Here is a 24,866-nt window from a genome sequence, read left to right as displayed (position 1 = left end):
AGTCAGTAGATTCTGGCACTGACAAGTTCCTTCAAGCTAAAGAGGGAGTGCGATTGTTGCAAAGCATGACTGTGTTTTGAGACAGGGACGACCACAAGTTTTAATCTTAAAATACGACATGGAGGGGAGGCTGGTTGTTCACACATTCTTGCAAACATTAATACAATCTGTCCCATTATCAAGAACAAAATTAGGGACTGAACGGAGGTCTTTCAAATACCAGTGTTGCAAAAATAGACTTTTTATGCTACTAATGTCAAAAGAATCCTGATTGTACTAAACTGTGTCTCTTCTAGCTGATAAATCAGGAATAGCACAGAAGAAAATGCGTCTGCTCTAATGCTCTTTGGGTTTCGGTGAATTCTCTGGCCAGCAGATGGCGAACTCGCTTATTCTAAACCAGTCAAAAGTATAGGGAGAAAGTAAATGTCTTGCACACATTACACAAGTCCAGGGCATTGGGATCACTGGGCTACATGAGTGAAAGAGATGTACCCCAACAGTACCCCACTTAGATACGCTGCTTGCAACATAAGCAGGATGGGAGGGCTGTGCAAAGCAATTTTGGTAAATTGAGGAATTCATGTATTTCATCAAGCCTAAAGATACTAATTAGTTTCATGTGGGGGAAGGTCAGTCTTTCAAAGAAAAGAAAAAACATCTCTTAAGCAGGATTTTCTGAATGGTGGAATCTAATCTGAAAAAAGGCCACTTCAGCAGGTTATTTATTTATTTATTTATTTCTTACTGTATTGAACCTCTCAAGTAAGCTAGGAGCAGACTAGGAACAACTGAGGACTTGTTAGAGTGTGCCTTTTCACCTGGACTCATGTTACTTTGAATAAATTAACAAGGATAGCTAGTGATAATTTGTGATTTAAGGAAATTCCAGATACGTGAGAGAAAGAGCAGCGTTAAAGCAGTTAAATTCCTGCTCTCTCTAATAAGTGCTCTCTCTAGCCAGTTTCTGAACGCTTCTGTTCTGTGGCTAGGATTTGGTCAGCTTGACCACAAGATCACTAGTAAAACAAGGATGCCGTCCAGTCAAACCTTCAAATGAATGCAACTTACCTAAGGTCTACCGTTTGCTATCAAAACAGGTAGCTTTGTCCTAATATTCTGTACAGTTGACCAATTTTAGCATGGAACTGAAATGCAGTCAGTTTAATGGGAGGGCTTTGGAAGCTGCCTTCTCCAGTCAGTTCAGCCCTGTAGTCAGAGAGCAGATCAAGCTGTGTGCAGGCTTGTGACTTCTCTCTTTAGAAAGAAAACCACTGAGCCAGACAGTTCCATGTTGAGTATCACAACAGGGAATGACATTTCTTCCCTTTGTCTTTCAGATGCAGAGCTTACTGATGGAAGCCTTCAATACTCAGACTAAACCTACCATCAAAACGGACGACCTTTTTACCATCCAAACCAACCATTTTTCCATCAAACCCAACACCTTGGGTTTTGAAATGAAACTGGTAAGCCACAAGTCTTTATTGAATCTATTTTGCAGTGAAAGGGTTTTCTCTGTAACCTGATCATTTAAACTGTTGTGCTTAAAAGAAGGTCACTTGCAAGAGCGGTTATAATCCATGCTATAAAATTGAATCATCCTCTAGAAAGAAAAAAAAAAGGAGCAATTATCTTGCATGTACTCTTGATAAAGGAGGAGCTACACAATGGTATATAGTTTCACACTTTATTTTTGAGAATGTCCAGGCTTAAGTAACAGCTCTTGATGATAAATGAAAAGATTAATACGCAGTGGATTTACACAGAACATTGCGTTTTTAACAATGATCGATACAGAGTATTTGTCATGCAAATCACCTGTGTACACCAAGAAATACTTATTTCAATATATATCTGTACAGTATTTACATTTTATATTTAAACTCTAACTCGAAACATTTTCCAAGAAAATACAGAAATGGAACTGGTAAGCCACAAGTCTTAATCTGCAGCATTTGGTCTACAACAGACCTGGCTTTTCCAGCAAGCGTATCTACATAGATATGTAACAAATCTTAAAAATAGGCATTGTTTTTATATATGAAGCATTATAAATGCTGCTTGGTTTATAAAGCTTCGGTTTTGTACCCGTTTAAAACTGTTCAAAATGTCAAGTGATTTAGAGCTTACTTTGTCAGAATATTTTAAAATTTAAGTCAGTCCAGGGGAGTTTAACTATTATATACAGTTCTCTCCCTAGATTGCACTGGCAACGGGGCAGCAATTTAATGCTAGAAATAATATACTTCCTGCTACGATCTCCTCAGTTACATGTTACTCTAAATAATTATTTCTGCAGGGTATAAGAACTTCAAATACAGCAAACGAACTCTCAAGGCGTTTCCTTTGTGCTTACAGGTAGACACCGTCGCCTGGCTGGATAAACAGATTTTCTTGAAGGTGTTATTTCAGCATATAAGAATTGATTAAAAAAAAAAAAAAAAAGTGCTTCATGGCTTATTGGTTTTGTAATCTCACAGTTCTCCAGGAACACTTGATTTGCTGCATTTCACCATTACACTCGTCAGTAGCACTGATTCTGGTTTATCACTATTTGCATTACAAATCTCCTTGTCCAAAGCCTAAACTGATGTATGCACTGCTTGAAAACAAAACGTGGTTGCAGAGCAGAAGACTCAAGTCATTAGGTTAGCAGCTGCGTAACCATACTGCTTTCCAAACATAAGATGTAGAGCTTATTGAGTTTCTATGAAGAGTTTAAACGGCTCCCATTAAGCAAAGATGTCCCCACACTGCTACTTCCTCTTAAGCAAGGATTCTACCTCCTTTGGCTGAGGCTTGCTCCCTTACATTCGAACATTCATCCAAGTAGCCTGCAATTCCACATTCGTGGGGGAAAGTCTATAGAATAGAAAAGGTTCCTCCAGTCTCTTCCTCTCAGCCTTTTTTTGAAGCATGCAATAAAGCAAAACATTCACAGGCTGACCTTCCATGCAAAACAAGGCAACTTAGTAAGACAGGAACCGCAAAACTGATTGCTCTTTAAAGTTAAAATGAGATTTGAAATAGATCAAGTTAGCAAGTGGTGTTAAGTCTGTAAGTAAGTCTGTTTTTGCCAGTGCAGCACAGTTCCCTATCATGTAGCCAGAGCTGCTTCTGTAGCTCCAAGAAGCAAAACTGCTTTGACAAAATACTGTGTCATGAAAGCATTCGTTGGTGCGGTAGGCACAGCTCAGGTTCAACAAGTTTCTGAAAAAATGAGTACTAACAGAAGCAGCAGCGTCCAAAGAAACACTTTATGTCCCCACTGCAAAATGAGGGGCTTTACCTTGAGTGTTATGCACACTGTCAATAGAAAAGCACCGTAACAGAATCTGCCACGGCAGTTTGTATGTTACTGAAAGACCATCAGAGTGGGACTGCAGAAAGATCTTTCAGAAGTTCCAAAAAGCATGTGGGGGTGGGAGTATAGTTGTGTTAGATAACACAATCTTAGATAAAGATTTTGGTCTTAACGTAAAAGTAAGGGCGTCTACCGATTTCTTCAACTCCAACAACTGAAGCACAAGTCTGAAAAATCGCCTTTAAGAATGCAATGAAAATATTTAACTCTTCTGTATGTTCATAGTTTGTTGTCAAGCAAAGGAATGAATGCTGATGCCTTAACTATCAAGAGCTGTAGCTTACAGAAGGACTACACCTTCCTGGTTTTTTCCCTTTAAAAACGTTAAATGCATGTGAAATTATTTGGGGGTGTTTTCACATGCAAAGCCTAATGCGATGCGTGCAAGCCCTGTCATCTTCTTCCTTTAGTAGTGTCGCATTAAGGGGTGTAGCCGATTGACCGTTACGGGTGCGGTCGGCTTCAGGGTACTGAACTATCACGGCCACGGATCCACCACCAACGCAGCACGCCCTCGCTCTAGTCGCGTTCAAGGAGAACTGTCACGGCCAGGAACAATGCAATTAAGTGCAGTTTATTACGGCAACAGATACACAGGTCCTTTGGATTGCCAGTGATAAATTCACTGTCTGCAAAAGCAAGCTAGCATGCATGAAATGCACAGGTACACGGCCTAGGTATTAAGACGTTAAAAAGCATAAAGACGCTAGAGATTTCTAAGTTTCCGTGGAGACGCCTGGTATAACCAAGCGTTCAGATCTTACCTCGCAGCATCCCAGTGGGCGGGGGGGGGGGGGGGGGGGATGAGAGGCTCAGCCTGTCGACTGATGTCAGAAGGTATCCTTCGTGACAGTATCTCCCCCAACATTCCCTTTCTCTTAAGCCAATTGATATTATTTTCTATCTTTTAGGTGGAGCTTGAGTGACTCCAGTCATGCGTATCTTGGTTGTGATTGGTAGAAATTACCTCGCTTGCGTTTAAAGGTACAGGCTCCGAGAAATTCAGAGGATGTGCTCAGTGAGGGGTGGTTGCACCTTGGAGGCGGGTAGCTTTTGGGATGGAGGGGTGCTTATAATGCCTAGTCATTTAAGGCAATTACTCCACAAGGAGAAGCAAGGAAGAGAAGGGATAAAAGGGAAAAAACAAGAAGGAGAAAACCAGCTCCAGACTGACCTATAGTAACCTTTTGCTCATTAAGGGTCATTAAGGGTTAACACATTAGAAATCACACCTGTCAAAATGCTAATCCTTGCTAATGTGGGATTCGGTGTGTGTCCCCCTCCTCCTGTACCCCCTCCCCCCCGGTGTTCCTCTGTAATGCGCAAGCTCAGTAGAGATAAGTTAGGTGAGCTGTAATAACCAATCAAAAGGAGCCAAAGAGAGAGTTTTCACAAATTTCCTGTGTATGAATGACAGTGATTCGAGTCAGAGGTGTGCTTGCTTCGCGAAAGATAGCCAAGTACCTGACTCTGCAGAGTTCTGTAATTAATTATGTAATTAAAAGACCTTGGTGTGCATTCCAACTCTGGGTGAATAATTGGCGCGGTGCACTGGGCACGAACCTGCGGATAACATCTGTACTCAGTGTGATGCCTACAGACAATCCTTTACTGTTGGGACCTGCATATTTTTCTGTGCGTTCAACACAAACCCTTTGGCACAACTAGTTCCCTACGTAGCTGCCAGTTCACCACTCAGTTGCACTTCTGAAGAGGAAAAGCTATTTCCATCTAATGTAGGAGCACATACTCTAAATGCAAGCTTCACTCAGCTGGTCATTTACTGCAGGACAAGATTTGAAAACTGTTGTGGAGATTCTGTTGGGTTTTCTGCTTACAGAAAAATTAAGTGCTAGATCGCCCTCTACTCCACTTTGTAGTGCTGCGTTTAATGGAGATTCAAAGAATTTCATTTGCTCCTCCGTTTATGGACAATGAGCTGAAGGAACAGGTACAGCACGTTAGCCTGGAATGCCTTCCCTCCCAACCAAAGTAAACTGGAGCTGTAACTAACACAAGCAGAAACAAGGCTTCCACGTTTTCAGCTGAATAAAGTTCCAACAAAATCATCCTCTGGGATTTGAAGCTTACTTCAAATTACATGCCAACAACTCTTTTCCCTGAAAGGTCTTGCCCAGTTCTTACGTCATAGTAAAGTGTGTACCTATAAAATTTACAGTTAACGTCTTCACTTAGTTTGTCCAATTTTTGCATTATCGCTCAGCTGTGTGCTCATTTATAAGTTGATGCATGTATACAAGCTGCTGCTCAAGTCCTACGTCTTGTTTGCAATTCTTTGTTTCCTTGTTGCCAGCATATTGTAAAGCGGATCCCTGCTGCTACTTGCTCTAGAAGAAAAGGAATCATCGGTTTGGTTACCAAATACCCGCTTCTGGAAACCAGAAGTGTTTTGGTCTCTCTTCCCTTCGAATGACTCCACACCTCTCATCAGATAATGGATTGCTGACCTAGAATCAGAGAACATCCCAAGGTGGAAAGGGCTCACAATAATGAGCGAGTCCAACTCCTGGCTCCACACAGGACCACCCCAAAAGCAGAGCCTATGTCTGAGAGCATTGTTCAAACACTTCTGGACCCCCGTCAGGCTCGGTGCCATGACCATTGCCCTGGGCAGCTGTCCCAGTGCCTGAGCACCCTCTCAGGGCAGCACCTGAGGCGCACGGGTCTCGGCGGGGCGGCCCGGGAGGGGAGGAGGACGGCGGGGCGAAGCGGCCGCTCCCTCAGAGCTGTCTCCCCGCCGCCTCGCCCGCACGTCGGGGCTTTTTCGTGTCGGGGCTTTTTCGTGTCGCGCCCTCTGGCTCTCGCCGCGGGCGACATGCCGCTCCCCAGCGCGGACAGCTTGCGCGCGGGGCCTGCCCGCGGCGGCGGCGGGAGGGAAACCCCAACCGCAAAGCCCTCCCAGCAGGGAGAGCTCGGGGTGAGGGCCGGTCCGGCACCGACAGTAAAGACACGCCGGAGGAAACGCTCTGCTTTTAGCCGTGAGCACCGCGGCCAGGTTGAAAAGGCGTCACGCTGGAGCTCCGAGTTGGGCGGCGTTCCGAGGCCGTTGTGGCAGTTGTGGAGACGGCCTCGGCTGAGGTGGCGGCTGCTGTCGCTGCTGTCCCCTCTGTCCCCGCTGTTGCCGCTGTTCCCGGCGCCTGGAGACCCCCGGCAGCCCCCTGTGACAGGACCTGTGGCCCCGGGGAGCAGGACCTGTGGCCCCCTGTGCCCGCCGCCTCGTCGGCCATCCCGGCAGCAATCCTGCCAGCACAGAATAGCTCACTGGCTTTACGTGCGTTTCAGGGTAAAGTGACGATTAACTTCTATTTCCTGGCTTGGGTGCTGCTTTATTCTTTAACGGAGCTTCAGGTTTAAAGGTTAAACTCAGTTCTGTCAAGGTTAAACTCAGTTTCGTGAATGGCATCTTGGACAAAATCTTAAGCTGTGATTGACTCTCTGCTTAACAGAGGCCAAACGTGTACCTACTGAGAAGCAGGTCATAGGTGATAAGCCCTCACAAATTAACTTGCTATCACAAAGTGACGCCCAGAAAAAGTGTATTCAAAAGCTAGGCTCATTATAGAATCACAACCAAGCCATCATGACTGGTGCAGTAGACAGTGAGGTAGAGGGTGAGCCCTGGAAAGACAGAAGTAAAGTAGCAGCGAAATGCAGGTACCTTTGTGCACACGAAGCAGAAAAGCGCAGGCAGTAAAGTAATAGTGCTCCATTACTAGCGTGAGCAACAATTATATATAAATCGCAACCATTATCTATTAGATAATAGGTAATAATTAATAGATAATTGCAAAGCTCCAAAAATGCAATAAATAACTGATTCCCCTTAGAGAATGTCATTTGCATTTTTATATTAAAAAGACTCCAGAGTTGTAATGGATTAAAATCCTACGAAAGTGAAAGAAATGGCATCAGCCACTAGTTCTGCAGAAGCTAAAAGTAATACTGATAGAGTTTTGATGGAAATTTTTCCTTTGTGTGTTTAGTTTGGGGATTCCTTTTAAATCATTCATACCAGCAAGTTAGTTCTTCAAGGCCGTTTCTTTGAGATTAAGTGACAGGACTTCTACTACTCTTTTCTTCTTGGAATGCTTCTTGGTATTCTTACGTCAGCCAGAACATTTGTCTCTGTCGCAGATGAGAACAATGACCATAGTTAACAAGCCCAAATCTTCAAAGTCTAAAAAGCCATCTTCAAGGCGGTCTGGCAAATCCAAGAAACCGAGTACTAAAAAACCGATGTCACGCACCGCAAACTGGGGCCGGATACCACCTGCAGAAGATTCAAGCCAAGTCTCTGTGGCCCAAGGATGTGGAGGTGCTATTTATTGTAGATCCTCTGAAAAATCTAAGCCTTTTGCCCAAAGAGATCTAAGTAAGTGTGCGCTTTATCCTGCCTCTGTTTTCTTCAAAACAAAAGTAGAAAGTGCAGTTCTTACTTGTTGCACTGATAGAGAACGGGACTACTGTGAATAAAGACTTCCAAAGCGATTCTCCTAAGGCAACTGAAGTGACTGACGTTACAGAAATTAATTTTGATATATTTACAGTCGACAGAGAAATATGGGGAGCATTTTGTAATGCACAGATTCATCCATATCTTTTCTGTTTTGCAAAGAAAAGTGTTTGATTGTTGCTATTCACAGGTTCCATTATTCACAGGTTTTTGAATGCTAAGATTGCTCAGGAAAAGATCTGATATTTGTAGGGGTACCGTCATTCCTAGTTATTTGTTTTTACATTGTCCTTGCATTTATTACCATATAATTTCAAGTCTAAGTTTGTGGTTGAAGTTATAATAAGGAAAAAAGCATATAATAAGGAAAAAATTAAAATGGTTGACTAAACTTTTTTTCCCAAAACGTTGTGTTGACCAGCCAATTTGAAGATGGCGGTATTAAAGGTGTCTGCAATAAGTTTTTCTGTTTTGGATTGTAGCTAGTTCCTCTAGGTGCTCCCGCAGAATAGTATTTTTACTATGCCTATATATACTTTATATATTTACTATACCTATATATACTTAATACCTTTCTTAGAAACAAACAAACAAAATCTCTTTTTAAATATAACTTTCTTGCAGTTGTTAATGATGGAATTGCTCCGCCACAAAGGATTCTTTTTCCACCTGAGAAGATACGTATGGATTGGCAAGAAACACAAAGTGTTGGAGTTGGCCTGTACAATCTTGGCAACACGTGTTTTCTTAATGCTACTCTACAGTGTTTGACCTACACCCCCCCACTTGCCAATTACATGCTTTCTCTTGAGCACAGCCAGTCATGTGAGTACTTTCTAACAGTATTTTAAATCTGTTGGATAGCTGTGAAGGTGAAAGAACAGCAGTGATTCTGTGAGACAAACTTACTTGCCTGATTTTACCTGTAGAAGCTGGCTTTGAGCATTGTATTAGCAGCGGGCTCGGAATAGCATATGGAGTGCGTTTAATGCACCATGTGTTTTTTTTGTTTGTTTGTTTGTTTGTTTTTTTAAAAGGATCTTTTCTTGCTTCATGGGAATAATGAAGTGCATTGGACAGTAATGCATTTAATGAACATTTGGCATTTGGGCTATTTGGGCTTCCTGCTGCTAGAAAGGCAATAAAATTTAGGATGTTGGCATCATAGGTCTTTAGTCTGCACAGCCGAGGTTCCATAATGCACTACAATAAAGGGTCTGTTTGTTGTTGAACCAATTAAAAAAAAAAAAAAAAAAAAAAACCTAGAAAGCAATATGAGCTGTTATGAACACGACTAGATTTTTTTGTGGGACTGAATTAAAATCTAGACTGATTTTGTCATAAATAAAATGTTGTACTATAAAGTAAATGTTGTACTAAACCTGTATGCTTTTTAGGCTGGTATCTTTGTATCGATACCTAGAAATTTAACTGTTTTCTTCCTGTATATAGAAATCGTTTCAGTTAAGAATCCTGTTGAAAAAAGGAGGGCAGAAGTACTATTACATACATTACTGTAATTTTTCCTTTCTCCCAAAGGACTCGTAGCTCTGTATCATGAAGCTCACCCGACAGCACTGTGCTGAAAATAACCCACGTTCTCTTAATGCTGTATCATCAACGTCAAATATTCTTTCCTCATACATTTTGCAACCTGTGGAGTTCACATTCCTGTCAGCCTTTACAAACGTGACTTTGCAGTAGTCTTTTAGATTTCTCATCACAAAATGCACTTGAATACAGGCTTAATGGATATTTTTATTCTATAAAGTTGTGTGAAATGAAATGTTAGGAGGCTGTTGGGACAAGGAGAGTGGATATTGTATCTATAGTTTAAATGTTACTTATATGTTTGTTTGTAGTTATGTCTGTTTCGCTAGACTGGGATGCTTTCTTCTTTCACTCTTCAGGTCGTGAACAAGATTTTTGCATGATGTGCACGATGGAGACTCACATTAACCAGGCCCTGCGTTGCACTGTTGATGCCATCGAGCCTACGCGTGTTATCAATAATCTCAGTCGTAAGTGGCTTCAGATGTGTTTCTTTTTCAGCATCTTGTAATCTTCAAATAATTATTTGATGTGTATAAATGGTTTTAACACTATAAAGAAGAGAGATTTTAGAAACAGGAGAATTACTTCATTTTTAAATGAGGTAAATACTATCATCTTCTTATTTAGGAATAGGACAACATTTCCGTTTTGGCAGTCAAGAAGACGCACACGAGTTCTTGCGCTATACTGTTGATGCTATGCAGGAAGTGTGCTTGAATGGAAGCACCAAGTAAGCATAAACAAATTCACTTTTATACGTTCTCTAGCACCTTTTAGGCCTTTATTTACTATCAAAACTGAAAGTCTAGGTCATCCTTGGTTTTCATAAAACTCTTTGAAGAGTTAACTGTGTGCCTTAAATCTTCTGAGGTCTGATTATAATTTATTTCCAGATTGGACAGATCTTCTCAAGCTACCACCACCATTCATCAAATATTTGGAGGATTTCTAAGATCAAGAGGTACTTTTAAAAATATTCCTGTCCTTAGAACTGATCTGTGTCTTTTGTCGGTAGTAAAGCAGTCTGTAGTTTGTCTGAAGTAGTATCTATCGACAACTTGAATGTGGACAGTTAGTCTCCTTCACGTGTTGTTAAGCATTTATATTTTGCTTCCAGTGAAGTGCTTGAATTGCAAAGCAGTTTCGGATACGTATGAGGCATTTCTTGATATCACTTTGGATGTAAAGGTAGGAGGTTTTGTAAATATAATTCATGATGTTTAAGTACATGTATAACTTTCTAAATTAAACTTGTTTAACTTAAAAAACCAAACCACGTACAATGTTAAAATATAAGAGCTTGGTGGTGGTTAGAAAGTGGATTGGACTTTGTCCTTCTGTGGAACCCCTGTAAATAGTCTCCACGTCTGCATTGGGTTTAAGGGGAAAGAATTTTATTGCTGCACAAAGTATAATACTGTCACACTTCTTTGTTGTTCTACCTCAATATACATCTAATTGTTAGACTGCTGGATTTGTTGCCAGTATTGATGACAAAGCACACTATAGATGCTGTCTGCGTTACTGGAAAATGATTTGTTTCAAAGTAGAATGACTTCCAGGTGAGGTAAACGCTGAGCATGCTCTTTCTGCCTCCTTCTTGACAGTGCTCATAGTAGATCGCTTAAGTATGTATTAGTCAGGTTCTCTTATAAACTCCTAGTGCGTCTCTGGAATTTTGAATTTACAGTGACTTTACGCTCTTCTTTCTCGCTCCTCTAGGCGGTTTCATCTGTTACCAGAGCTCTAGAACTATTTGTGAAACCTGAAGAGCTGGATGGAGAGAATTGCTATAAATGTAGCGAGTAAGATCATTACTAATTATGTCTTAATACTAGATATTAGTTTTATATATTACATGACTTAGAGCGTAAGTTATCCTTTAACTTCATTTAGAAATAAGGAGACGCAGCTTTGTTGTTGTTGTTGTTGTTGCTTCATTTCGTAGTAGTGGTGAGCTGAAGCAAGGAGCTATGGAGAATGATTTGGAGTGGAAGGCAGCAGCAGGTTCCTGCAGGTCCCAGCGTTCACTGTGAAACAAAGTTAGATTGAGTGTCAGGGAATGTGAGCTGGCTCCGTGGTAATGAATGTTAGCAGCCTGTGCTGGCTCACTAAACAGCGTCTTGCACAGCTCTTGAACTGTGAAACCTGTCGATGTGGACTAATGCCTGAAATGAGCTCCCTTAAGCCTAACCTGTGCACAGGGAAAGCCTATTGAGTTCAGGCGCTCTCTGTGCTGATCAATATGTAAGATGTTTCTACGTATGTGAGAAACAATTGAACATTTGCATAAGATGGTTTGGCAAAACAAGCTGTTAGTCAAACATCCCCTCAGAAAAGCACAGAGTGCCCGGCTCAGTTCTGTAGGATTCATGCCTGACCCCTCTAAATGAAAAATGCAGTATCCACTTCTTGTTGTCGGATACTAAGGAAATTAGGGTGTCGAATCAAGAGCGTCCAATAGGTTATTAAAGCAATTTAATCCCAGGTTCGTCTTGGCCTGCGGATCCTAGAAAGCAACATGCAGCGTATTCAGGATTCTCATAACTGATGTCTGAGGAAGAGAAAGAACTGTAATAGCACCTCACATCTGAATTGCATGGTCTTTCCTTAATGTGCTCTTTGAGGTGTGATCGGTTCAGTCACACTTAAAGCCAGAATTTTCTGTCTTTTTGTGAGCTTAAAAGGAAAGGCCTTGCACATGTACAGTACTTTTTCCATTGCTGATAACTGTTATTAGTCTTATATATAACTCATTTTTAATATTTTTTGTTTATATTTTATAACTCCCTGGTAATACGCTTTCATGAGAGATTCCTGTTCCCGCTGTGCTCTGAGTTGTTGGTAAAACTTACCTTCTTCTCTGTATTAACAAACGTGACATGCAGTGCATGGGTTTATGAAAAGAAAAAACCAAACATATGATGCAAGTAAATATCATTCAAATAGCATAAGCATGCGTGAGACATTAAAAGGAGTTTGTTTTGGGGGCGAAAAAGAAGATGCTTTCAAACACTTGTCTCTGCTTGTTTTTAAGGTGTAAAAAGATGGTTCCTGCATCCAAGAGATTTACCGTACACCGTTCTTCCAACGTTCTCACAATATCACTGAAAAGATTTGCAGATTTCACAGGTGGAAAGATCAACAAGGTATATTAAGAATATACCTTAAGAATATAGAGAAATGGTCTGCTTTTATTTTCATTTTCTCTTTTTTTCACTTTTCTCTTAATATCAGTAAAGTTCCTGCTTGACAAGAAGCATAAACTTTCCTCTGAGAAGGCTAATTCATCAGGAAACAGTTGTCTGCAACTTCTAGTATTAAACGTTGCTTATGGGAAGACTTATTTTTAGTGAATCAAGAGATATATTCATATAATTCCAGTCTCTGTTTTTTGGAAGTGTTTTTCTCTGGCTAGTCTGCGAAGTACTCTGATATAATTTTTCTATCTTCTTGGTCTCTCTTTAGGAGGTAAAATATCCTGAATATTTGGACCTCCGAGCCTACATGTCTCAATCAAGTGGAGAACCACTCCTCTATGCCTTATATGCGGTGCTGGTGCATCATGGAATCAACTGTCGCACAGGACACTATGTATGCTACATGAAGGTAGAAGTCAACATCATTTCTAACACGGTAAAAGGTTGTGCTGGCAAACCAGTTCAAGTGTTACTAGTAGTACTGTTTCTAGGCAAAAAGATTTTCTGAAATAATCCCAAACTTGAAAATGGGATCTTGTATAAAATCTTAAGCTGTGATTGACTCTCTGCTTAAGAGAGGCCAAACGTGTACCTACTGAGAAGCTAGGTGATAAGTGTTTTTGTACACTTATAAGTGGTCATTTTGTAAAGAGACTGCTGAAAAATCTGAACACTGCTGCTGCAGAACTCTGAATGGGGGGCTAGCAACTGTTTTAACTGATCTGGAATCTTGAGTTTACTTTTCAGTGGACAGGAGGAGAGTCTCTCAAGGCAAACAGAAATAACACCCGATACTCATGTCAACATAAATTTATGCTCAGAGTGTAGGTGTAGGAACAGCGTCGGTATGTATATGGAACATCGGGAGAGGAAACTATATCGGTATTTACAGCTTTTCTACTTCCTTGTCAGAGAGACGTTATCTCCAAATTAGAAATTGATGTATTTTGAATAAGGGCTGGTGGATCGGATTTATTCTTACTAGTGTTAATATTTGCTCTTGAATAGTACTTAATATCTGGTAACGCATCAATCAATCGTCAAAAATAAACTTAAAAATGTGTAAGGCTTATCTCGTTGGTCGATACAAAGACCAAGGTCTTTTCTCTTTTCTCTTTTTTTTTTTTTCCCCAGTATTGTTTTTCTGTTTTCCTTCTCACTGCAGTCTTGATTTTGTTTCTTGTCCCTTAAGTATGTTTTCAATGTGTTGTTGAAACATTTTCCCTTTCAATCCGAAAAAAGGAGCTGTCACTGGTGTCTGCAAGTTGAAGACTGGAGCTTATCCGAAAATCACTGAGCCCAAGAGCTGTCACCTTAGTCTTCCAATAGGACGGGGATGTCTTCATTTCTCAGTTAAATGCATTTTTCAGGTTTGTGTATTATTTTCTCAGGAACGGAAAGTGTGCGCACAATTTGCCAGTTGTGGGACTAGGAGTTCTCCTATTTCCTGTGCTTTGTTTAACCTGTCTTAAGTTTAATGGATAGCAATCAAGGTGTACTAGAAATCTGAAAACACTTTATGCTTTGTTCTCTCAGTCATTTTGGTATAACAAACTAGCTTATGGTTTAAACCCTCCATTAGGTTAGCATTTTCCCTAAACGTAACAAGTCCCTGTGTGCTACAGGAAGACAGTAACAAAAAATTAAGTATAGATATTCATCCTGTCATTATTCAGCTTCTGCCTATGGACACACAATTACGCTTATTTAAAGCGGTATCCTCTTGAAACCTAATCAGCATGTTAGAAAGGACTTAGTTATCGGCTTTTGTCCTGGAGGGCTGAGGTTTGGTCTGTTTTGTTTTACATTCAGCATTTCCTTTTCTAGCTTCCATTCCCCTGTTGTTTTGCATGAGGAAAACATGCAGCTTTACAAAGTAGAACGGAAAGAGATGCTTTTCAGTCTAACTTTTCAGTTTTTTGTAGGAGTTTTAAATGTGGTGGGTGCAAAACAGCATAAGTACTGCTGCCAAAGTTATATTCAAACAAGTATTTCTTGGAGAAGCAGAAGAAGCCCAGGGAGAAATAAATTTACAAACATGCTCTTCATGCTCTCCTTTCCCAAGATTTCTCTGAGATATATCCCATAGTCTGTGGGTTTTGAGGTATGTGGTTCCCAGGAGTGAAAAGGAGGGCCAAACAGCTCTCCTCTTGGATCTCAACGTGCCAGGGCTTTAGTGTACTGCCACTTATGGCTCCGCTTTTCACCTGGAAAAAGCGACCTCATGCTGTAAACTGAGGAGCCCTGCAATTGTTCTACTTGTTGTTCACTTGTGGTCACTTTGAAAAATACCAGCTAAATTACTGGCAAGACTGCACCCGTTCTTAAAAACAAACAACCCCCCCAAATCATCTGTTTTCCTCTTACAGGTAATTGAAGTAATCCCCAAAGAAGACAGTTCACTATCCATAGGCAAGTTTTATTTTTAAACATTTTCTACATTTTATACCTAGCCACAACTTAACAACCAGTTAACAGTTGGTGACAATCCTGTTCAGTGTTGAAAATGTCATTCTGGCATAGGAAACAAAGGACTTCATCTTCTTGCTTTACAGCTGAATGTCTTCTACATAATGTTTGGAGAAGTGAAATCTTGCAAGAGGTTTTCAAAAATTCTGCCCGGTTTGGATGATGAAGTAAATTGCCATAGTCAGTAGATTCTGGCACTGACAAGTTCCTTCAAGCTAAAGAGGGAGTGCGATTGTTGCAAAGCATGTCTGTATTTTGAGACAGGGACGACCACAAGTTTTAATCTTAAAATACGACATGGAGGGGAGGCTGGTTGTTCACACATTCTTGCAAACATTAATACAATCTGTCCCATTATCAAGAACAAAATTAGGGACTGAACGGAGGTCTTTCAAATACCAGTGTTGCAAAAATAGACTTTTTATGCTACTAATGTCAAAAGAATCCTGATTGTACTAAACTGTAAGTGTCTCTTCTAGCTGATAAATCAGGAACAGCACAGAAGAAAATGCGTCTGCTCTAATGCTCTTTGGGCTTCGGTGAATTCTCTGGCCAGCAGATGGCGAACTCGCTTTTTCTAAACCAGTCAAAAGTATAGGGAGAAAGTAAATGTCTTGCACACATTACACAAGTCCAGGGCATTGGGATCACTGGGCTACATGAGTGAAAGAGATGCACCCCAACAGTACCCCACTTAGATACGCTGCTTGAAACATAAGCAGGATAGGAGGGCTGTGCAAAGCAATTTTGGTAAATTGAGAAATTCATGTATTTCATCAAGCCTGAAGATACTAATTAGTTTCATGTGGGGGAAGGTCAGTCTTTCAAAGAAAAGAAAAAACGTCTCTTAAGCAGGATTTTCTGAATGGTGGAATCTAATCTGAAAAAAGGCTACTTCAGCAGGTTATTTATTTATTTATTTATTTTTAACTGTATTGAACCTCTCAAGTAAGCTAGGAGCAGACTAGGAACAACTGAGCACTTGTTAGAGTGTGCCTTTTCACCTGGACTCATGTTACTTTGAATAAATTAACAAGGATAGCTAGTGATAATTTGTGATTTAAGGAAATTCCAGATACGTGAGAGAAAGAGCAGCGTTAAAGCAGTTAAATTCCTGCTCTCTCTAATAAGTGCTCTCTCTAGCCAGTTTCTGAACGCTTCTGTTCTGTGGCTAGGATTTGGTCAGCTTGACCACAAGATCACTAGTAAAACAAGGATGCCGTCCAGTCAAACCTTCAAATGAATGTAACTTACCTAAGGTCTACCATTTGCTATCAAAGCAGGTAGCTTTGTCCTAATATTCTGTACAGTTGACCAATTTTAGCACGGAACTGAAATGCAGTCAGTTTAATGGGAGGGCTTTGGAAGCTGCCTTCAACAGTCAGTTCAGCCCTGTAGTCAGAGAGCAGATCAAGCCATGTGCAGGGTTGTGACTTCTCTCTTTAGAAAGAAAACCACTGAGCCAGACAGTTCCATGTTGAGTATCACAACAGGGAATGACATTTCTTCCCTTTGTCTTTCAGATGCAGAGCTTACTGATGGAAGCCTTCAATACTCAGACTAAACCTACCATCAAAACGGACGACCTTTTTACCATCCAAACCAACCATTTTTCCATCAAACCCAACAACTTGGGTTTTGAAACGAAACTGGTAAGCCACAAGTCCTTATTGAATCTATTTTTCAGTGAAAGGGTTTTCTCTGTAACCTGATCATTTAAACTGTTGTGCTTAAAAGAAGGTCACTTGCAAGAGCGGTTATAATCCATGCTAATCCATGCTCCGTGCTGTTCCTTACAGTCAGCACACCAGGTTCCCCCAGTGCGGTAACATGTAAGGGTGGAAGCCTAGGGAACACTCAGGTAATGCTGCTATAGCATACCCTGAAAGCCTCCTCAATGCTCTACAGTTTCTTTAAAATGTGAATGTTAGTTTAATTTTCCTAGTCACTTTAAGCAATTACTCCACAAGACCTTATTGTTCTCCACAACTCCCTCTTAGAGGTTGTAGCAGCGTGGGGGTTGGTCTTTCTCCCAAGCAGCAAGCAACAGGAGAAGAGGAATTGGCCTCAAGTTTCACCCAGGAAGGCATGGGGTGGATATGAGGAAAAAATTCTTCCCTGAAAGGATTGTGAGTCCTTGGAAGAGGCTGCCCAGGGAAGGAGTTGAATCACCGTCCCTGCAGCTCTGCAAAAGACGTGTAGATGTGGTGCTTGGGGACGTGGTTTAGTGGTAGACTTGGCAGGGCTGGGTTAGCGCTTGGACTTGATGACCTCAGAGCTCTTTTCCAGCCTAAAGGATTTGACAATTCTATGGTAATAAGCACAAGTGCTGAGACACAGAGCTGACCAAGCAAACATAGAGACAAGGACAAGACATGAACCATGAGGATTCTTAACAGAAGAGTAGAGAAAGCAGCTAGAAATAGAAGATCTTTTTAGAAGAGAACTTTCCAAGCTAGAGAAAGAGGAAAGCATATGTGTGTAACTTCAAACTTGAACAAGAAAGGAAAAGCATGCTAAACACTGACAAGAAAAACACAAAGAAATATAAACACCAACACTTCAGACTAAAACTTCAAGAATGATTTGGCATTTGTTATCTTGTTGAGGTTTACGGAAGTTGCCAGAAATATTTTTTTTCTGGGGGTGAATCTGATAAATTATCTTAAATTTAACTGTCACTGACAAACCTGTGAGTCCGAGGAAATAGATACTGAGTGGTGTCCCAGTAGGCAGGAGGGCAGCGGTGGCTGTGTCACCCAGGTGTCACAATGGGCAGCGGTGGCTGTGTCATCCAGGCGTCACAGTGGGGCCGTGACATGGCAGCCCAGTCAGGATAAAAGGCCCCTGGTTGCAGGCAGGCCCCAGTCGGGATGGAAGCCCCTGGCAGCAGGCAGCAGAGGGCAGAGCAGGGCAGGACAGGGAGGTGAGTGCGCGATGGAGCAGGGGCTGAAGTGCAGTGCGAGCCTGAATGGTCCAGGAACCAATGTGGGGAGGAGATGCTTGTGTGCTCATCCCAGTGCAGAGATGATGCCTGGGTGCCTGAGAAGGTGCCCGCGGGACTCAGGAGCTGCTTTCTTGCTTGATGGAAGTTCTTGGCTATGGCAAGAAGAATCTGGGTGCTCCCCAGGCTTCTTAGCTGCTGTGTCCAGATACTCCCTGGGTGTGCAGGGAGATGCTTGGTTTCTCCAAGAAGACAGCTGGGTGATGCAGAGATTTTTTTGGATGTCTCAGGAAGATGGATTGGTGATCCTGGCTGTTTCTTGGTGGCTCCAGAGAAATGCTTGAGTGCTATTTGGGGATGCTTGTGTACCCTAGGAGATGTGGTTGTGTGCCCAAGGGAGAGGCTAGTTTGATCCAGGGTAAAGCTGTGTTTCTCCAGGGAGGATTTTGGGTGCTCCAGGGAGATGGTTGGGTGCTTTTTGTGTGATGCTTGGCTCCAGGGAGATGCTGGAGTGCTGTGGGGAGATGCTTAGTTCCTGCTCTTTGGTATCTGTGTCCCCTGGGGGGGTGCGTGCATGAGCACGGGGACATACTTGAATGACCCTGGTAGGTACTTGTGCAGCCCTCAGAAGCTCTTGGGTGCCAAGGGAGGTGCTTCCCATGTCCAGTGGGATGTTTGTGTGCCCCAGGTGGTGTTTTGGTGCCCTGGGGAGATGCTTGGGTTCTCCAGTCAGATGTAGGACTGTGGTGGGAAGGTTCCTGTGTGAGGTGCAATGAGGTGCTTGGGTATTGCAGGGAGGTGCTTCTGTGCTGCAGGGAGATGCTTGGGTGCCTGGGGCAGAGCTTTGTGTGATTAGGGGATAGATTTTTGTGCTCTAAGGTGCAGCCAAACATTCCCCAGACCATTCCCCATCTTGGGAGCACCCAAGCATCTCCCCAGAGCACCCAACCATATTGTACTAGGAGTACCCAAGCAGCTCCCCAGAGTACACGAGCATGTCCAAGGAGCATTCAGGCACCTCCCTAGAGAAGACATGAACCTCCCTAGGGAAAGAACCAGTCTCCCTTGGGAATACAAGCATCTTCCTGGAGCACTCTCCACGACACCCAAGCCTCTCGCCAAGGAACATAAGCACCTCTTGAAATCACCGAGATTTTCCCCAGGGCACACAAGCCTTGTGTTGGAGTAGACAAGCATCTCCCCAGGACACCTAAGCACTACATTCTACCTGTGAGGCATCATCCAAGAGCATTCCAGCACCTTCCAGGAGATCCCAACATCACCCTGAGCTCACAAGGTTCTGCCGGGCTCAGCCAGGCATCTCTCTGGAGCACCCAAGCATCATTGTAGGGCATCCAAACATGACCCTTTTAAGGACCCAAGCATTTTGGGTAGACCTGTGCGGTGCCAGGGGTTGGACTTGATCATCCTTATGGGTCCCTTCCAACTCGGGCTATTCTATGATTCTACGATTCCCCAGCAGCAGCAAAGCATTTCCCCAGGAACACGGCTATTTCCCTGAGGCACACAAGCATAACCCCCCGAGAACGCAAGCATCTTCCTGGAGAACCCACGCATCTCCCCACAGCACTCAGGCACCCCACTGCAGCATTATTGAAACATCTCCCCAGGGAACCCAAGCACATCCCAAGGTACTTTGACATCCGTCCAGAGCTCCCAAGCAAGTTCTTTCAGCATCTCGGTCGTTCAAAAAGCACCTCTGTGAAGCATGCAGAGACCTCTGTGGAGTACCCTAACTTGTCCCTGGGGTAGGAGAGGTAGATACCCAGGATCCCCAAGCATCACTCTGGTACACCCATCACATCCTTGGTACGCAAAAGCACCTCCCCGTGCTGCACAAGCAATTTGCTGAGGCAGCCAAAGATCTCCCCAGAGCACCCAGTCACCTGCGTGGGATATTCAAAAAGCAAAGCGCGGACAGAAAAGCAAAGCAAAAAAGGTCCAAAAATAAAACAAAGCAATGCAATGAATATGTACCTATAAAAAAAAAAAAAAAAAAGGACAAAAAAACCCAAGGAAAGCAGGGCCAGGAAAAGCAAAGTAAAGCATGTCCAGGAAAGGCAAAGCAGTGCAAGGCAGAGCAAAGAAAAGCAGAGCAGAGAAAGTAAAGCAAAGCCATGGCAGGAATACAAAGCAAAGCAAACCAAAGGAAAGCACGGCCTGAAAAAGCATGGTCAGGAAAGGCAACGCAGAGCAAGGCAAAGCGAAGCAGTGCAAAGCGAAGCAGTGTAAACTTGTACAAGGAAAGTCCCAGCAGTGCCAGGAAACGTATAGCAAAGTAAAGAAAGCAGTTTGAGGCAAGGCAAAGCAGAGCAGAGACAGTAAAACCAAGAGGTGCCAGGAATAGGAAGCGAAGCAAAGCATGACAAAAGAAAGTGTGGCCTGAAAAAGCAAAAGAAAACATGGCCAGTGGAGGCAAAGCAGAGCAAGGCAAAGCAAAGCAAAGCAAAGTAGCACGAGGAAAAGCAAAGCATTGCCAGGAAAGACAAAGCAAACAAAGCAAAGCAAAGCAATCTGAGGCAAAGCAAAGCAAAGCAGGGGCAGGAACAGCAGAGGAAAGCAGAGAAGGAAAACCAAAAGTGTGCCCGGAAGAGCAGAGCAGAGCAAAGCAAAGCAGAGCAAGGAAAAACAAAGAGAAGCGAAGCAAATGTAAGGAGCTGGCGGCCAGCCCTCTTGCCGGTTCCCAGTGTCTGCGGGGCAAAGACCGCAAGGCCCTCATGCCGGGTAGAGCTGGCGGCCAGACTCGGACGGTGGCTATACCCTGCTCGCCCGCTCCCCGGCCTCCTTGACACCTCATAGTCCGCCGTGGCAGTGGGCAAGAACCATGTCTTGCTTTACCTGGGTTTACATTTACTTATTTATTGATTGATTGATTGATTTATTGCTGCCTTTCTTCCACTGTACTTATCGTCGTTGAAAACCTCACCCAAAAGCGTCCCCGGAAGGGTAACTGTGGGGACCGCCTAGCGGCAGGCCACACGGCTGGGGCCACAGAACTGATAATGTCGGGTGGCCAGGCCTGCTGCCCCCACCCTCGAGTTGCGAGGGGACAGTGTCCGGGCTGCGGGGAGGCCCAGCTGTGTGTCTGAGGGTTTATGCGTTCCGAAATATACCGATAGCCTCATCGGCAAAATCGTCGGGACAGTCTGCAAAGGAAGCCTAGCGCAGCACAGGAGAGCAGAGAAATGAAGAGGAAAGCAGAGCAAGGCAAAGCAAAGCAGTGCAAACTGGTACAAGGAAAGTCCCAGCAGTGCCAGGAAACGTAGAGCAGAGTAAAGAAAGCAGTTTGAGGCGAGGCAAAGCACAGCAGGAGTAGGAAAAGCAAAGCAGAGCAGAGAAGGTAAAGCAAAGCTGTGGCAGGAAAACAAAGCGAAGCAAGACAAAGGAAAGCGTGGCCTGAAAAAGCAAAAGAAAACATGGCCAGTGGAGGCAAAGCAGTGCAAGGCAAAGCAAAGCAGTGCAAACTTGTACAAGGAAAGTCCCAGCAGGGCCAGGAAACGTAGAGCAAAGTAACGAAAGCAGTTTGAGGCAAGGCAAAGCAGAGCAGGGGTAGGACAAGCAGAGCAGAGAAAGTAAAACCAAGAGGTGCCAGGAATACAAAGCGAAGCAAGACAAAGGAAAGCGTGGCCTGAAAAAGCATGGCCAGGAAAGGCAACGCAGAGCAAGGCAAAGCGAAGCAGTGCAAACTTGTACAAGGAAAGTCCCAGCAGTGCCAGGAAACATAGAGCAAAGTAAAGAAAGCAGTTTGAGGAGGCAAGACAAAGCACAGCAGGGGTAGGAAAAGCAAAGCAGAGCAGAGAAGGTAAAGCAAAGCCGTGGCAAGTATACGAAGCAAAGGAAAACAAAGGAAAGCGTGGCCTGAAAAAGCATGGCCAGGAAAAGCAAAGCGCGGCGAGGAAAACCAAAGCCAAAAGGTCCAAAAATAAAACAAAGCAATGCAATGAATATGTATCTAAAGTAAAAAAAATAAAATAAAATAAAAGGCAAAAAAAACCAACAAGCAAAGCAGGGCCAGGAAAAGCAAAGTAAAGCGTGTCCAGGAAAGGCAAAGCAGTGCAAGGCAGAGCAAAGCAAAGGAAAGTAGCACAAGGAAAAGCAAAGCAGTGCCAGGAAATGTAGAGCAAAAGAAAGAAAGCAGTTTGAGGAGGCAAGGCAAAGCACAGCAGGGGTAGGAAAAGAAAGCAACGTAGAGAAGGAAAAGCAAAGCAGTGCCAGGAATAGAAAGCAAAGCAAAACAAAGGAAAGCATGGCCTGAAAAAGCATGGCCCGGAAAGGCAACGCAGAGCAAGGCAAAGCGAAGCAGTGCAAACTCGTACAAGGAAAGTCCCAGCAGGGCCAGGAAACGTAGAGCAAAGTAAAGAAAGCAGTTTGAGGTGAGACAAAGCACAGCAGGGGTAGGAAAAGCAAAGCAGAGCAGAGAAGGTAAAGCAAAGCCGTGGCAGGAATACGAAGCAAAGGAAAACAAAGGAAAGCATGGCCTGAAAAAGCATGGCCAGGAAAGGCAAAGCAGAGCAAGGCAAAGCAAAGCAGTGCAAACTCGTACAAGGAAAGTCCCAGCAGGGCCAGGAAACGTAGAGCAAAGTAACGAAAGCAGTTTGAGGCGAGGCAAAGCAGAGCAGAGAAAGTAGAACCAAGAGGTGCCAGGAATACAAAGCGAAGCGAAGCAAGACAAAGGAAAGCATGGCCTGAAAAAGCATGGCCAGGAAAAGCAAAGCGCGGCCAGGAAGACCAAAGCAAAAAGGTCCAAAAATAAAACAAAGCAATGCAATGAAAATGTATCTATATTAAAATAAAACAAACAAACAAACAAACAAACAAAACAAAAAAACGCAAAAAAAAAGACCAAGCAAAGCAGGGCCAGGAAAAGCAAAGAAAAGCGTGTCCAGGAAAGGCAAAGCGGTGCAAGGCAGAGCAAAGCAAAGGAAAGTAGCACAAGGAAAAGCAAAGCAGGGCCAGGAAATGTAGAGCAAAAGAAAGAAAGCAGTTTGAGGAGGCAAAGCAAAGCACAGCAGGGGTAGGAAAAACAGAGCAGAGCAGAGAAAGTAAAACCAAGAGGTGCCTGGAATAAAAAGCAAAGCAAAACAAAGGAAAGCGTGGCCGGAAAAAGCACGGCCAGGAAAGGCAAAGCAGAGCAAGGCAAAGCAAAGCAGTGCAAACTCGTACAAGGAAAGTCCCAGCAGGGCCAGGAAAGGTAGAGCAAAGTAACGAAAGCAGTTGGAGGCAAGGCAAAGCAGAGCAGAGAAAGTAAAACCTAGAGGTGCCAGGAATACAAAGCGAAGCGAAGCAAGACAAAGGAAAGCGTGGCCTGAAAAAGCAAAAGAAAACATGGCCAGTGGAGGCAAAGCAGAGCAAGGCAAAGCAAAGCAGTGCAAACTCGTACAAGGAAAGTCCCAGCAGTGCCAGGAAACGTAGAGCAAAGTAAAGAAAGCAGTTTGAGGCAAGGCAAAGCACAGCAGGGGTAGGAAAAGCAAAGCAGAGCAGAGAAGGTAAAACCAAGAGGTGCCAAGAATACGAAGCAAAGGAAAACAAAGGAAAGCATGGCCTGAAAAAAGCATGGCCAGGAAAGGCTACGCAGAGCAAGGCAAAGCAAAGCAGTGCAAACTCGAACAAGGAAAGTCCCAGCAGTGCCAGGAAACGTAGAGCAAAGTAACGAAAGCAGTTTGAGGCAAGGCAAAGCACAGCAGGGGTAGGAAAAGCAAAGCAGAGCAGAGAAGGTAAAGCAAAGCCGTGGCAGGAATACAAAGCAAAGCAAAACAAAGGAAAGCATGGCCTGAAAAAGCAAAAGAAAACATGGCCAGTGGAGGCAAAGCAGAGCAAGGCAAAGCAAAGCAAAGCAAAGCGAAGTAGCACGAGGAAAAGCAAAGCATTGCCAGGAAAGACAAAGCAAACAAAGCAAAGCAAAGCAATCTGAGGCAAAGCACAGCAGGGGCAGGAACAGCAGAGGAAAGTAGAGAAGGAAAACCAAAAGTGTGCCCGGAAGAGCAGAGCAGAGCAAAGCAAAGCAGAGCAAGGAAAAACAAAGAGAAGCGAAGCAAATGTAAGGAGCTGGCGGCCAGCCCTCCTGCCGGTTCCCAGTGTCTGCGGGGCAAAGACCGCAAGGCCCTCATGCTGGGTAGAGCTGGCGGCCAGACTCGGACGGTGGCTGTACCCTGCTCGCCCGCTCCCCGGCCTCCCTGACACCTCATAGTCCGCCGTGACAGCGGGCAAGAACCATGTCTTGCTTTACCTGGTTTTATCTTTATTTATTTATTTATTTATTTATTTATTGTTGGCTTCCATCCAATGTAGTTGTGGGAATCATGTAGTTACTTACCGTCGTTGAAAACCTCACCCAACGCCGTCCCCAGACAAATAGCAGTGGGGCCCGCCTAGCGGCAGGCCACACGGCTGGGGCCACAGAACTGACCATGTCGGGTGGCCGGGCCTGCTGCCCCCACCCTCGAGTTGCGAGGGGACAGTGTCCGGGCTGCGGGGAGGCCCAGCTGTGTGTCTGAGGGTTTATGCGTTCCGAAATATACCGATAGCCTCATCGGCAAAATCGTCGGGACAGTCTGCAAAGGAAGCCTAGCGCAGCACAGGAGAGCAGAGAAACGAAGAGGAAAGCAGAGCAAGGCAAAGCAAAGCAGTGCAAACTGGTACAAGGAAAGTCCCAGCAGTGCCAGGAAACGTAGAGCAGAGTAAAGAAAGCAGTTTGAGGCGAGGCAAAGCACAGCAGGAGTAGGAAAAGCAAAGCAGAGCAGAGAAGGTAAAGCAAAGCTGTGGCAGGAAAACAAAGCGAAGCAAGACAAAGGAAAGCGTGGCCTGAAAAAGCAAAAGAAAACATGGCCAGTGGAGGCA

General features: G+C 43.7%; 1 protein-coding gene across 2 annotated transcripts; it reads left to right on the top strand.

The window, feature by feature from the left end:
- The first annotated feature begins 4,385 nt into the window (after positions 1-4,385).
- LOC308186576 (ubiquitin carboxyl-terminal hydrolase 42-like) lies at positions 4,386-20,375 on the top strand. Of its 2 annotated transcripts, XM_080608703.1 has the most exons (11): positions 6,532-7,042; positions 7,523-7,760; positions 8,466-8,666; positions 9,752-9,862; positions 10,023-10,125; positions 10,289-10,356; positions 10,513-10,583; positions 11,118-11,200; positions 12,433-12,544; positions 12,864-13,004; positions 13,343-20,375. In XM_080608703.1, the coding sequence occupies exons 1-11, from the start codon at positions 7,037-7,039 to the stop codon at positions 13,421-13,423; spliced, it is 1,215 nt and encodes a 404-aa protein (XP_080464829.1). In that variant the 5' UTR covers positions 6,532-7,036; the 3' UTR covers positions 13,424-20,375. The 2 variants fall into 2 exon arrangements, 1 of the variants encoding a protein (XP_080464829.1); XR_013944116.1 differs by lacking the exons at positions 12,864-13,004; positions 13,343-20,375 and having other exon boundaries at positions 4,386-6,671; positions 10,023-10,957; positions 12,433-12,469.
- Positions 20,376-24,866: the final 4,491 nt, after the last annotated feature.

The sequence above is a fragment of the Anser brachyrhynchus genome, assembly GCF_964034855.1.
Source record: "Anser brachyrhynchus genome assembly, contig: SCAFFOLD_334, whole genome shotgun sequence".
In the NCBI taxonomy this organism is placed as follows: Eukaryota; Metazoa; Chordata; class Aves; order Anseriformes; family Anatidae; genus Anser; species Anser brachyrhynchus.
Note: the sequence above shows the minus strand (reverse complement) of the source record. Positions and strands in the feature narration are given on the sequence as shown.